General features: G+C 37.6%; 1 protein-coding gene across 2 annotated transcripts in view; it reads right to left on the reverse strand.

Annotated features, from left to right (window-relative positions):
- The window catches only part of LOC102655449, a 297,465-nt gene that overhangs the window by 185,740 nt on the left and 96,286 nt on the right, over positions 1 to 15,439 (reverse strand). For both annotated transcript variants that reach the window (XR_003305984.1, XM_026444803.1), the window contains exon 3: positions 1,696 to 1,738. Coding sequence is in view for 1 of the 2 variants with exons in the window: in XM_026444803.1 (XP_026300588.1) it covers positions 1,696 to 1,738 (43 nt within the window). In the remaining variant the exon portion in view is untranslated. The remainder of the gene's footprint in view (positions 1 to 1,695; positions 1,739 to 15,439) is intronic.

Raw genomic sequence — 15,439 nt, forward strand, 5'->3', positions numbered from 1 at the left:
GGCCTCTGCGAGCAAAAGTCAGCGTGAAGTTGTAACGACCGGGGCCGCTATGGACACGCAACCATCTCGCCCCCGGGGGTACTCTCGCACTCGTGTGTTAATGGGGGCGAAACGATCCAGGCCAATTTTCAGCGCAATTTCACCGCGAAACGGGGAAAAGTTTTGACAGGATTTTGAGCGAGGATGGACGGATGGCGCACGATAATTGTTTCTTCGAGTCGAGTTTAGCGTCGCTAAATGGATTATTTACGTCCTCGAGGATCGAGAACGATTTCTCAGGGCGAAGAGAATTATCTCTAATCACGAGAGGATATATATATATATATATATATGTTAATTTATACGTGAAACGTAAGTGATATTTGAGACGCGTTCAAGTAAAAGTTTCAACGAAAGAATAAGGAATAATAATACGTTGAGCCGCAAGATGAATTATATATGTATATATTGTATTACAAATAACACGAAGTGAATTTTTATAATAACATTTTGTCACGAGAGAGACGTTCTTATTGAAAGATTCGAGTGCTCGTTAAGATAGATCGTAAAGTGGAGGACCCGCATGCGTACGAATCGCGTACCCTTATTCCCTCCCCTTTTACGACCCCGCATCCAATTATTAACCCGTTTCCAATTATTAAACCCGTAAATGCTGTTGACAGTAGTGAATGGAAGTCCTGTTACAAACGCGTTGGAAATCAGGAGAAAAATTTTCCCTATCAAAAATCGCTACGTTATCGACTCTCGAACGTTATTCCCCCGCTCGAATTTAAAGACTTGTTTTCGCCACTCCGATAAAAAGGAAAAAAAAAAAAAGGAAAGAAAAATCGGAATACTTGGCCAACTTCTTCCATCCATAAAAATTCCGCGTAATCATAATCATAATCCATTTGAATCCATTCCTTTACCTAAGCGCGTGCCACTTAAAACTCAACGAGGCAGAAAAACTTTTCGAGCTCCACGCGCGGTTGACGTCAAGCATTAATTTCAATTTTTATTCATCGGCCGTTATCTTCCACGCGCGCACCGAATTCACCAATTAAAACACGTCCAATTACACGGCCAACTACCGGCCGAATTCATTTACGGTTCACGTGAGCAAGAAGGAAGAAATCGGAGGAATCGTCTTCCTTTTTTCCTTTGTTTTATTTTTTTTTTTTTCTTGTTCACAAGCTGATAATTCCGGCGGGCAGCGAGAGAGGTGAACGTGAAATCTGTCGCTAACGAACCGGTAAGACAACGACGCGAACCGTAACGTCGGATGGAAACGAAGAGCCGTAAAGTTAGCGAGTGACAGCGGTATTAAAATCAAGGGACCGTGCATTAGCGCGGGGGTAATGGTCACCCTCGAGGCTTTGGTGGAACGAGAAACGGTAGGCTGAACACCTACATGTGAACGGACAAAGGGAGACACACCGTGTTGCAAATCCTCCAAACGTCTTCGAAAAGATTACGCGAGCAACTTTAATCTCACTGCAGTAATAATTCTCCGTTCCTGATTTTTCACAAATCTCCCCCGTCTAATTCCATTTCCATTCTCGAGTACTCGATATAATACTTCACTGAAAATTAATACTCGATACTAAATTATTTCTCATGTCCTTTTAGAAAATTATTAATATCACGAGATCTTATGATTGATCAAGAATCACGTTGATTATTAAAAGATACATTTGCATGCAAAATTTGACTTACCAAAACGAGCAGATTATCAGAAGCAGATGTTTCAGCGAAATATCTACAACAGACAAAAAGGTAAACAATTAGTAATAAACTAGGTTATGAACTGAAAAATTTCGAAAGAAAATTCGAAAATGGAATATTCGTTAAAAAAAAAGAAAAGGAAGAACAAAGAAAAAACGAACGCAACGCCCCAGGGCTGCACTTTCAACAATAAATCGCGTTGGATGATTAATCGGTTGATTGTACTCGGCGAACAATCGGTAGTCACGATCGTGGCGTGTAAACGTGGCTTTAAGCGCGGGTGGGGATGTCGAAGCGTGGCGGAGCGTGCTGTTCGCTCGCCGAGCGGATGCCCGGAGCGAGGCGATTACCTTTCCCGGCGCATCAACCAGTTCAAGATTTGCTCGCACGCCACGGACCGAGCAGTGGAACGAGCCCATCGTTTTTTCCTTCCCCTCCGCTCTTTCCACCATCAACCGATGTTCCAGACCTAGTTCCACCGTCATTAGCGTGCCTCTCGATCGATGATACCCTCTCGATCCTCGTCCCTCATCTCTGGAACGCGCGCCTGTCATTGCCACGAGCGAAACGTGGAAACGTTTCAGATTTCTGCAATTTCTACGCAACGCCGGCAAGATTCCCTCTCGAATCGCGTTCAGAGGTTATGTCGTGAACGCAAGTATAGGAAAGTATTATGAGTGCTCGTGAGGTTATGTCGTGCCTTTGTGATTTGGATTTTCTTTTTGAACGAATACTTTGTACATGTGTGTGTGTGTGTGTGTGTGTGTGTGTAAAATACACGTGGATAGATCGTATTATATATTGAGTTTGATGCTAAGAGTTAATGAAAGTTCTTGAATCATTATAATTTACAAATATTTCTTCAATGTCGAGTGAGAATTTTAGTTGTAAAAAAAGTTGTGGTAAAATTGTAGCAACAAATATCTAGTTCCCACTCCATTTATTCTTCGATACTTTCTTCTAACCATTTTCAACATTGTTTTCATCAGACTTCGGATCAGATTTGTCTTATTTTATTTTTTGCGTCATAAAGTGTAACGCGAGTATATCATCGATGAAGTTCACTTTCTCCGAAAACCAATTTCTCTTCGTCCCGAGTTGTTCGAGTAATTACCGAAGGTCAAATATATAGCATTTTGTCCGATGTAACGTAAGAAGGGAACCTATTAAAAGAAATAGGGTCTGATTATACTTGGCCAGGGCGAGGCATGCGAGGAAGGCACATCGTTCACGAACGAAAGTGAGGGTCCGGTACCGTGGACAATAGGTCCTCTTTCGTCGATACGCTTACGAAGTACGTAAAAAACTCTCATTATCCGTCCATGGTGTACGTGTTACGTGATGGAGTAAGTGAGAAAAATTATATCGCTCTGTAATATCGTTGGGTTATTTGCAGTAATCTGCACCGATGAAAAAAATAGTTTACACGCAACACTCGTGTAAGAAATGGAAAAATGTGATCGATTGTTTTTCATTGATTCGATAAAATGTGTAATTTAGAAAAAATAAATCTCCAGCAATTTTATAATCCTTTGTCGTTTTTCTTGTTGTGCTAAAATTTCTCATCTTGCGGATCACTCGGGTTTTCGAATAAGGAAAAAAGGACAAGGATAGAAAATTGTTTTTTTTGTAATCAATTTTATGATAATTTATATAAAAAATGTGATGACAAAATTGAATTGAAATAAAAGTACAAGATAAATTGTATATACGTGTCAATTATGTATCAGTTTTCTTTTTTTTTTTTTTTTTTTTTGCATTCGAATAAATATCGATCCGCAAACTTTGTAAGTTAAATCAAGCAGATAGCCAGAGGCATATCGTGCGAGTAACTCGTCGTTAGTTTTGCCAAATTGCGTGTTAAGTAAGATACGTGGGCATGTTATTACCGTGCTTCCAAGATGCAAACGATGTCTTATTACATTCAAAATATCCATTTGCATGGCAAAGTCGTTGAGCAATGAAATTTTTTCACCACATTAATCAAACGTCTAATACTACGGCACCATCATTTTTTATTATTATTTAATGCGAAATAAAAACGCTTAATTTTAAAAAAGAAATTTTAATAATTCATAAACTGGGATAACCTTCGAATTCAACGACTATCGACATATACGTTGAATGCAATACGAAATCTATAATATTTCTGAATAAAAAAAAAAAAAAAAAAAAACTATAAATAAAATAATACAAATTCTTTGCAACAGCTTTGCAACAGCTTTGAAAAATATCAAGGATAATTTGGCGAGACGCCAGGTACGTAGCCGCAATTCTATTTCCACGAGAGCAAAGTTGCGCTCGGTTCTCGTCATGGGTGCTTTTCGCTGATGATGGTGATGGTACACGGTACTTTTGCGTGCCCGATGCGTTACGGTGCTGTATTATCTTCACGAAAAAATTAGTACCTCCGGCGAGGAACACCCTGGCCCCTTGCCTCGGCCAATGGCAGTTTTGTACTCTTGTTTCGTTGTGTGCTTTCACGGAAGAATCGTAAGAATTGGAGGAGAGAGGGGAAGGGGATTTGATAATGTTCCATCCTTTATTCCAAGTTCTTCTTGTATCATTTTGGAAATATTTTCTAATTATAATTTTATTAATGTGGAGTTTGAATTAAAGATCTCAAGAATTTTTAAAAATTATTCGTAGGTTTAAAATTATATTTTATTTCTACGAAATTAATATTCGAGGAAAGTGCAAATTTTGCAAATTGAACTCCAATTAAATTTAAAGGAAGAATTGAAAAATTGAAGAAAATTCCGAGGAATATTTAAATAATTTCTGGATCGAGATTTTTAAAAAAATGGAATCGTATTAGACGTATTTTAAAATGACAGCTCATTACACAAAATAACAATTTGTTCGTTTTTGCGTAGTGGAGGCTCACTTGCCAAAACGGAAAAAAGAAAAAAGGAGAAAAAAAAAAAAAAATAAAAAAAAAAAGAACTTTGACGTACTCCGCCGCCAGTAAAACCCGAATATATTTTAAATGCCCAATTTGGCAGCCGTAAAAACAACATTTATTTATGGTGGTTCGCCCATCGAGGAAAAAACCGGTGCACCAGAAAATTATGCCGCTCGAAAAACAGCGTTACCCGAAGACGTCCATCATTTTCTTTTTGTCTTAGCCGTGAATTGTTTCAGGGTCGGTTATGAATTTTGTACACCCATATATTTCCTCTAGCTCGTCGTATATTAAACGTATTTACAGATAAAAATCTACATGAATATTTATATCTTTGAAACAAACACTTTTTTCTCTTTTCTCATTTTCTTCTCCATATAGTCTCATCAATTGTATTTTATTCCCTATACTTCTACAAAAATACCTTAAATTCATTAATTTACAACTCTTAAAATTAAATAATTTAATCTCTTCGCTTCCTTATCTATAACTATATAAACCACTCTACAAATTCAAATACATCTACACATATCATTTATCATTTATATTCACATTTCTAGCTCAACTTTTCATTTTTCTTTTTTCATTCTAACCTCAAACAATCAACTCTCAAGTCAACAGCGACATCTGCAACGACTAGAAACCTCTGTTACCTAACCTATTCAAAACCAACCGCAAATTTCTCGCAATCGAACTCTCGCGCGTTCGTTCTATTCCTGTTGTACACCACGATCTCGAATCTCCATTACTTTTAAACTTATTTATTTAACCCCCGTACACCTTCATACCTTCCTCCACTTTTTTCTAAAAACATTCGAGAAAGAAAGATCCCCCTTAACGCACGTTGGCTCGGCGTGGTCGTAATTATCAGGCAGCGATTAGATACAGAGGGATAATTAATCGGTGGCCGGCAAGCAGCGAACACGCGAAATCCGCCACGAACACGGGACGCCCCGTGGGAAAGGAGCGGACCGTTTGGCCGGATTCCGGGATAATGTGCCGCCATATAGGAACGAATGCTCCAGGACCCCGGGGAATATCGCGTGACCGCTCGTGGGATGTTTGGAATGTTACTCGAGCACTCGAATAACCAACGGTTATACCGCGCAACCTTCGTTCCGTATCGTTAAAGGCTCGTAGCCGAGCGCCGCGCTCCGATCCGATGGAAGCTGGCCACCACACCACGAGGAAACACGCTTATCCGCGCCGCGTAATTTGCCGAATTAATTCTCTACGGGGGGGAGAAGGGAGGGGGATGGGGAGGATCTTAAAGGGAGCCGTATTCCAATTCTATCCGATTCCATCCGCGACTTTTAGAGAGGGGTCTTCTCTCGTTTCCAATGCATCGAGAGTTCAGATCGCGTGGGAACTTTCTAGGGTTTTTTTCTTGGGGATATTGCGCGTGAGTGGATTTTTTATTGTATTGGGAAAAGCATATGAGTGGTATATTTATGGAAATTTTTGTTCTCTTAAATTTATTATTTGAGAGAAAAACTAGGTTAGGTTAGGTGACCTTTCGAAGTATTGTATTTAATTTTGCGTTATTTATTAAATTTTTAAATGTTAAATATTGGAAAGTAGAAGTAATTGTGAATCGCACTCTGTTAATTTGATTTAGTCTATTTTTTTCTTACTGGGGGATATTGCGCGTGAGTGCGTCTCGTGGATTTTTTATTGCATTGGAAAAAGCATATGAGTGGTATATTTATGGAAATTTTTGTTTTTTTAAATTATTTGAGAGAAAAAGATGACTTCCTTTCGAAGTATTGTATTTAATTTTGCGTTATTTATTAAATTTTTAAATCTTAAATATTGGAAAGTAGAAGTATTTGTGAATCGCACTCTGTTAATTTGGTTTAGTCTATCTTTTTCTTACGGGGGGATATTGCGCGTGAGTGCGTCTCGTGGATTTTTTATTGCATTGGGAAAAGCACATGAGTGGTATATTTATGGAAATTTTTGTTCTCTTAAATTATTTGAGAGAAAAAAATGACCTCCTTTCGAAGTATCGTATTTTACGCGCTTGTTATTTATTAAATTTTTAAATGTTAAATATTGGAAAGTAGAAATATTTGTGAATCGCGCTCGGTTAATTTGATTTAGTCTATCTTTTTCTTATGGGGGAATATTGCGCGTGAATGCGTCTTGTGGATTTTTTATTGTATTGAGAAAAGCATGAGTGGTATATTTATGGAAATTTTTGTTCTCTTAAATTTATTATTTGAGAGAAAAAGGTGATCTTTCGAAGTATTGTATTTAATTTTGCGCTCGTTATTTATTAAATTTTTAAATGTTAAATATTGGAAAGTAAAAGTAATTGTGAATCGCACTCGGTTAATTTGATTTAGTCTATTTTTTTCTTACGGGGGGATATTGCACGTGAGTGCGTCTCGTGGATTTTTTATTGCATTGGGAAAAACATATGAGTGGTATATTTATGGAAATTTTTGTTCTCTTAAATTGTTTGAGAGAAAAAAACCTCCTTTCGAAGTATTTTATGCGCTCGTTCTCGTTATTTATTAAATTTTTAAATGTTAAATATTGGAAAGTAGAAGTAATTGTGAATCGCACTCGGTTAATTTGGTTTAGTCTATCTTTTTCTTATATATATTTATGGTATATTTATGGAAATTTTTATTCTTTTAAATTGTTTGAGAGAAAAAAACCTCCTTTCGAAGTATTTTATGCGCTCGTTCTCGTTATTTATTAAATTTTTAAATGTTAAATATTGGAAAGTAGAAGTAATTGTGAATCGCGCTCGATTAATTTGGTTTAGTCTATCAAATTTTGAACTAGCTGCGCATGGTGTGCATAATCGATAAGCGCTAGCATAACCGCAATGAAATCATTATTATCGCAATGGCGAACGATTGATCGTTCGTAAATCGGCCACAATATATACTATGCGGTCAACCAAATGAATAGTATAGAATATTAATAGTTATTAAGCGGGTTCTATGGATGGTTTCTAAATTTATTTAATCATAATCTTGTAAATAAATCACCTGGACAAGGAATTTTCTTAACTTATTTATTTAACTCGTACCATATTACCGATAAAAAGAATCCAATAATAATTTGAGGCAAGTGGTTAGAATTTTAGCTAGCCTATAAAATTGTTTTCGCCTGTAAAATTTATTAATCCTGATCGTTAATTTCTAAATTAATAATTCACGATGATTTATTCTCCTCGTTTCTCAATCTGATCTTCGACTTCGGTTGAAATTTCGTTAAAAGTATTCCAACATTTTTCGAGTGGAAAAAAATGGAGAGGAGATATTTAATATTATTGCATAAAACGGAGGAGGGGGGGGGAGGGATAATGTTAAAAAAAAGGTAAAGATAAATCGATGAGGGAAAGAGGATAAGAAGAAGCTCGAATTCTTGGCTCATCGAAGAAGGCTAATTGGATGTAATTAAATCCACGGAGGTCTATGTGCATCTGCTTCCCGACATGCGATGTTAATAATGACCCCGATGCGCTTATGGATTCCCGACTCGGAATATAAAACGATTTCGAAACCAGTATCGAAGTTAATTTCACGCTGATGCTCGAGCGGATTTTTAGATTTGATAAATTTCGCGCTCGTGTCGACGGATTGATCGATTACCAATTTGCCAAACTACCTCGATCGATAATTTCCTATATTATTGATCGAATCGAATGAAAATAATATTTAAACAAATTTAAATAAAAAGTTGTATTATTTAAAATGACGATCTTGTACGATATTTTTTCCCCCTTATATCCTATAAATTAACAAGTCAAACGATATCTCTTTATATTTTATTCCTTTTAATTTGAATAATTTTCAAGTCGAAACGCCAAGCTCTTTCCCGATCGAACTTTTTCCATTTTTGTTCCTCGCTCTTGCCATTTTCGTGGCGCGTTTTTTGGTAGCGAAAATAAAACGGTACGTTCCATTTATGGAATAATACCCACAGCGAGAAACGGCGAGACGCTCGACGAGGAACTCTTTTAAGAGACAGTGTCGAATTAAACACGCCGGTGTATATTCCGTCGCCGTGTTTATGCGCGATATTAAAGGTAAAAATCTTAATGGCATTTCTCCGTGGCGGACGAAGGAAGGGTTAATCGTCATACCTTCGAATCTCCTAATAGATCCCTCCCTCTCCTCCAACCCTTTCCTTACACTTTCATCAACTGATACAGTTCGATATATCAACATAACGATAAATCATAAAGATTGCTTATTCGTTCATATATATGATTTTTCAGAAACATTTTTTCGATCATTGAATCGAAGAATTGATCAACAGATTGCACGACAAAGACACGTGCATCCCTCATCCTCCACGATATATTTCAATTATTATTCCTTCTCGAAACAGAATAATCTCTAATCGATCAAAGATCCTCTTTCTCTCCACATCTTTCCAATTCTTTATTAAAAATTATTATAATTAAAATCACGTTATTGTACATAGAAATCGTGCGCGGTATCATCTAGTCCTGGCATTCAGGAATAATTTCGTGGGGAAAGATGGGGGTAAAAAGAGTCGAAAAGGGAGGAGGGAGGCCGCATGCCGCGTAAATCAAAAGCCGCTCGATAATAAAGCCGGGCGCACAGGAATTAAAACAATGTACGATAATTAACATGCATTACCGATCGCCAAACATGGGAGCAAGGAGTCTCCTGGCTTTGTAAGGTAATACACACGTTGCGGCCGTCGACCGGGTTGTAAATCACGTTGCATTACTATCAGGGGGTAACCGCGGGAAAGTCACGACTACCATGTTTGGCGATGTATTATGCAAATTTTCGGGGAACTTTATTAGCAACGTAAATCGCGAGCCCGGTACAAATCGTGATCATCCGTTCTGTACCATTCTCTCTCTCTTTCTCTCTTGAAAGAAAGAAAGAAAGAAAGAAGGATTTTTAATACATTAATCCTTGTTTATTGTAATACAGAAAGGATTAGTTTCGTATAATCACGAGTTTTTCGCGATTTTTATTATTTCGAGGCTATAAGGAAGATGATATAGGGAATAACGATGAACATGTTGATATTACGATTTGATTATTTACGATAAAGTTGGTTTCATGATTGTGAAATTTATGATACGAGAAGTTTTATTCTTTAAATTTTTTTCTTAAGAGAATTTTAAGGAGAGGAGAGGAAATTTTTTTTTATTACGCGTAACAACTTGACACGACAAGCAATTTTTAATTCGTAATGAAAGATGAAAATCTTGATAAAATTTACGATTCAATGATATTTAATGTTAGATTTCAAATAATGTATCGACAAGACGATACTTTATATATAAAATCTTTCTAAGAATTTATCGTGTCGACGATTTCATATTACAAATTAATCGAAAGGGAAAATAAAAGAAATAATAAACACGAAATATTTCACGATCATAAAACTTGGAACAAATTTTAAAGAAGAAGAAAATAGAAATTGTTATCTTTTGCTTTTTATTCTTTATCCCGGAACAACGCTTGGAAGGAATCGATTAAACGTGCAGAAACCTCATCAACCTTACATATAAAATCTTTCTAAGAATTTATCGTATCGACGATTTCATATTAATCGAAAAAGAAAATAATAAAAAATATTTCACGATCGTGAAACTTGTTCAAAGTTGTTCAAATTTTAAAGAAGAAGAAAATAGAAATTGTCTTTCGCTTTTTACTCTTTATCCCGGAACAACGCTTGGAAGAAATTGATCAAACGTGCAGAAACCTCATCAACCTTACATATAAAATCTTTCTAAGAATTTATCGTATCGACAATTTCATATTACAGATTAATCGAAAGAAAAAATAGAAGAAATAATAAAAAATATTTCACGATCGAAACGAAACTTGTTCAAAGTTGGAACAAATTTTCAAGAAGAAGAAAATAGAATTATCTTTTGCTTTTTACTCTTTATCCCGGAACAACGGTTGGAAGGAATCGATCAAACGTGCAGAAACCTCATCAACCTTACATATAAAATCTTTCTAAGAATTTATCGTCGACGATTTACAAATTAATCGAAAGAGAAAATAAAAGAAATAATAAAAAATATTTCACGATCGTGAAACTTGTTTAAAGTTGGAACAAATTTTAAAGAAGAAGAAAATAGAAATTATCTTTTTATTCTTTATCCCGAAACAACGGTTAGAAGGAATCGATCAAACACGAAGAAACCTTACATATAAAATCTTTCTAAGAATTTATCGTATCGATGATTTCATATTACAGATTAATCGAAAGAAAAAATAGAAGAAATAATAAAAAATATTTCACGATCGAAACGAAACTTGTTCAAAGTTGGAACAAATTTTCAAGAAGAAGAAAATAGAATTATCTTTTGCTTTTTACTCTTTATCCCGGAACAACGGTTGGAAGGAATCGATCAAACGTGCAGAAACCTCATCAACCTTACATATAAAATCTTTCTAAGAATTTATCGTATCGACGATTTCATATTAATCGAAAAAGAAAATAATAAAAAATATTTCACGATCGTGAAACTTGTTCAAAGTTGTTCAAATTTTAAAGAAGAAGAAAATAGAAATTGTCTTTCGCTTTTTACTCTTTATCCCGGAACAACGGTTGGAAGGAATCGATCAAACGCGCAGAAACCTCATCAACCGCTCTCGCGAGCGGGCGAGGCGCGTCCCGAGGAGATGAGGGACGTTCCACCTCGCCCCTCGGAGATCTACCGAGATGACCGGGAAGGCATTTGAAAAATGTCTGGGCATAGTCGGCAAGTTTTACGATCGCAGCTGCAAGCCCCCGGCGCGGTCAGCGTGGAGGCATTTAAGCAGAATGTTTGCAAAGTATCCGGCAAATCCATTAAATCTATAATTTAAGAGCGCCGGGGAGGATATATCTCAGCTCCGGATTCGCCTCCTCTCGTAATCTGGCCAAATGTATTTTTACTATCTCGCCGTAAAAGTAACAGTTACGTTCCAAAGTGAGATTCGGCACCGGTGTCGAATCTCGAACGCAGCGCCGCGATTCCCCCCGCGATTGTGCGTTGCCTTTTTAATTAGGGCCGTTTTTAACGGCAGCGTTTAATTAGAATATCCGAAAGGAACGGATCGTTGCCTTGGCGGAGATTGTTGTGTACCTCTTAGTAGCGTCGTTTCGACGCTTTCACGCACCGTGACGCTTTTTATCGCGGTCGTAATGGCGGACGTTCGTCTGCAGGGAAATAGAGAAACCCCCCGTGGAGGGGTTGCGTTTCGTGGCGATTCCAAGTTATAGATAATGGGTCTGTGGCGGAGGACAGAAATGTCTTAACAAGCTTGTATTTTCGGGGAGGGGATCGCGAAACGGTTAGTTTTATGGTTTGTGGATTTGTTTCGTTTTGTCGGTTTTGGTTATCGAATGATCTGGAAAGATTCTTGCCTCGGGGCTTTCACATAGATGGCTATCGATGATATAGTTTGTCGTTTTTAAATACCTATCATCGAGCTAACAGCCTGTCATCGGACAATTTAGGATACATAAATTAACTTTGTAATAAAACAAGAATAATATTTTCTCCATTTTCATTTACTTGTTCTATTTTAAATAAGACGCGCTGCTACGTTTAAATTTCTAACTTCTTAAGAAATGGAATCTAATAAGGATCTATAAAATTGTCACAAGAATTGGCGTGAAAAATTCATTTACAAATATTTCCCACGATTTCTTTAACTTGAACGGCCAATTTACAACCAATTTTATCGATTCGAAAGAAACTAATTTCTATGAAATTCACAATTTCATTGCAGAAGACTACGCGAACTGTTTGAATGATAGGCTCTCTAAACTCTCGTAAATGACATTGCTGTTTATTGTGCCACGTGATTACAAATCATATGATAACGAGTTAACGATTAACTCGAACTTCCATTAATATTGAAATGAAAAAATTTATTTTCATACATATATATATATGTACACATATATACCAATCATTATCTCTACAGGCGCAAGAAAATAGACTTCAAATCAAGTTTTCTCATAAAAACCAGTTATAAATGAAGCTAAAGAAACTCGACTTTTACCAAGAGAATTTTTATACCGGATACTTATAACCGACACGACGTTCTAATTAGCCATTTAAACCGACGACCTTTGTAAACAGTATCTGGTATTGCCACTTCCAATATATATATATGTTCAACGATCGATCGATCGCGAGTGTCTAACCGTGAGACAGCTTCCTATTTCTCACAAGAGCAATTCCTCGTTCGTTCGAAGGTAAACGTCGCGTCGTATTCATTAGCATCCTTTTACGTCCCACTTTCAGCCATGAAAACGGTACGTCACCAGATGGTCCTCTCATCGTGTGGAACTACCGTGTTACGTGCACCTGCCGCCTTATCCTCATTTACGTACGCGGAGACGGTGCTCGTCATCAGGCCGCGCAAAGGTCACGGTACGTAAATCACCGTCGAAAGTCGGTCTTTTTTCCCGCCTCGATAATCGTGGAAATTTCACCTTGCGCGCAAAAGAAATAATTAATTATCCGGCCAACGGGCGCGCGAGGAACCGACATCAGGAATTTGTAATATGATTGATGCTTGACGGTTTCGCTGGACGTCTCGTATAAATCGTGTTTAGTTTTGAAAAATGACACCGCCTCGCTAATATTCATAACGTACGCGTTTAACACGTTTCGACGAACGATCTCTTCTCCGGATAGATTCGATTCCTTTTAAAGATATCGCTTATCAAACGATACACAACCAGCTCAAACGTGTATCGAAAATTGACTCAAACCAATCCTGACAACGAATCTGAATTCTTCTCTTCTTTCAAACCAGTTCAAACTACTTCAAACTACTTCAAACTACTTCAAACTACTTCAAACTCGAGTAAATCCAATTCGGGCAACGACGAGATCGACTCGAACGAAAACCAATTAACGGAAATTCGTCTCTTCGTCATCTCCCGTATCGCGGAAGAAAATCTCATCCACTTTCAAACATTTCCAAACGCGGGAACAACAAATTCAAACGCATACTTATTCCTATGAATGACAAAACATCGTGATATCGAGGGAAACGACATCGATTCCTGGAAACGGAGCGTGTATTCGTGTTTAAAAGTGTTTGCATAGTAAAAGCCTCTCGGTTGGTCAAATTCTGTCGGCCATTTCGGAACCTCTAATTTGCGTTTGCCGGATATTTTTATCGGTCGCCGCCGCGTGTACGCTATGTACGCCACGAGGCCGCGGCACTCTCGACTTATTTGCATTTTTTTCACCAAGTTTCATTAACCCCTGACCCCGGCCGTGGCGTACGAGCCGAGGCATAAGGAAGCGGCGAGCACGTAAAATAAACCTGGCTGAATATTCATACGGGTCGGCTGTAAATGTCCCGACGACGATAAATTCCGGGCTTCCTTCGTGAATTCCACGATCCACTCTTCTTCTCTCTTTCTTCGCCCATAATCGCTCGTTTTCATCTTACTTTTTTCTTTCTTCCTTCCTTCTTTCTTTCTTTCTTTCTTTCTTTATTTCGTTTTCTTCTCTTTCCCTCACTCCTACTTTCTCTTGGCATCTATCGCAGAGATCATTTTTTAACATCAATTTTTAATCGAAGGTCTGACGTGATATTGATGAGTGAACGTTGATTGTTGCGTCACAGAATTACACGGAAGCGGATAACGAGTTTAGAGACACGTGTCGTTATTCTTGTATAGACAGTGCGGTTCGAGTATGTTTGATCATACCATTTCGACGAGTTATCGATAACGTGATAATCGATTTTCGAGAGATACGCTATTGAGAGTCGGATGTTGAATCACGAGAATAAGAGAGACGTTAATAATAAGTTTTTGCGAATTGGATTTCTTCATATTATTTTCACAAGAATGCATCGAATCGATATAAAGTTTAAACAAAAACCAACTATTTCTCGTTTCAATTAATTGCTAATTAATATTTGTAATATAATTATAACAGAGCCCCCCTAGAGCGCATGAACGGAAAAATTTTTCACGAACCTTTCTGGTTTCTAATTTACTTTTTCGATCCTACTCTCCCCTCGTTCATTACCCAACCGCAGAACCTTACGAAGCCAAATAGAAGAACGCCCCCTCGCACCCTCCCAGCGCGAGAACAAGAAAAAAGAAAAAAGAGGAAGGAAGGGAAAAAGAGAAATAACAGGTCGACTTGACCTCGTCGACCCTGAAACCCTAGAAAGCTTCTCCCTCTTGAACCGTATTCGGTTAGGAGGTGAAATTAAAGGGTCGAGACGCAATCCTTTCCGCCCTGGTCGCAGCACCACGCACCCTCCGCCCGCTCTGCGGCGGCAGGTATCAATACAGGTGCAACGGCTAATGGATGAAACGAGTTCCGGAGATACTGCCGCATCATTATAAAACGTTTATTTCGGCATAAAAGTCAAAGTGCAACGTGTTGGATGCCCGATGACTCGCGAGTAAAATATACGTTCTTTCGTAGCCGGCCCTTATCTTCTCCTGATCGATCGACCTATTCCGGGGACTTCTTCCTCTTCTTCCCTTCCTCCTTTTCCCTTCCTCCTCTTTCCGTTCGTACAAGGTGGACCGAAAGTTTTCGAGCTGTTCTCTCGAGTAATTAAAAATTCTAAATAATTGGAAAATTAATTATCGTTTAATCATCTTTGAAAATTCTCGTGTCACGACAAAGAGATACCTTTCCATCGAATCGATAAAATAATCGTATCATGAATAATATTTGAGATATGAGGAAATAAGATATATATATTCACATTGTCAAAAGAAAAAAAAAAAAGATTTTCGTTCTTTCCATCGAGTCGATAAAATTGGAATCACGAGTAGCGATATTTGAGATACGAGGAAATAAGATATATATATATATATATATTC

This window comes from Apis mellifera, linkage group LG13, assembly GCF_003254395.2.
Source record: "Apis mellifera strain DH4 linkage group LG13, Amel_HAv3.1, whole genome shotgun sequence".
Classification (NCBI taxonomy): domain Eukaryota; kingdom Metazoa; phylum Arthropoda; class Insecta; order Hymenoptera; family Apidae; genus Apis; species Apis mellifera.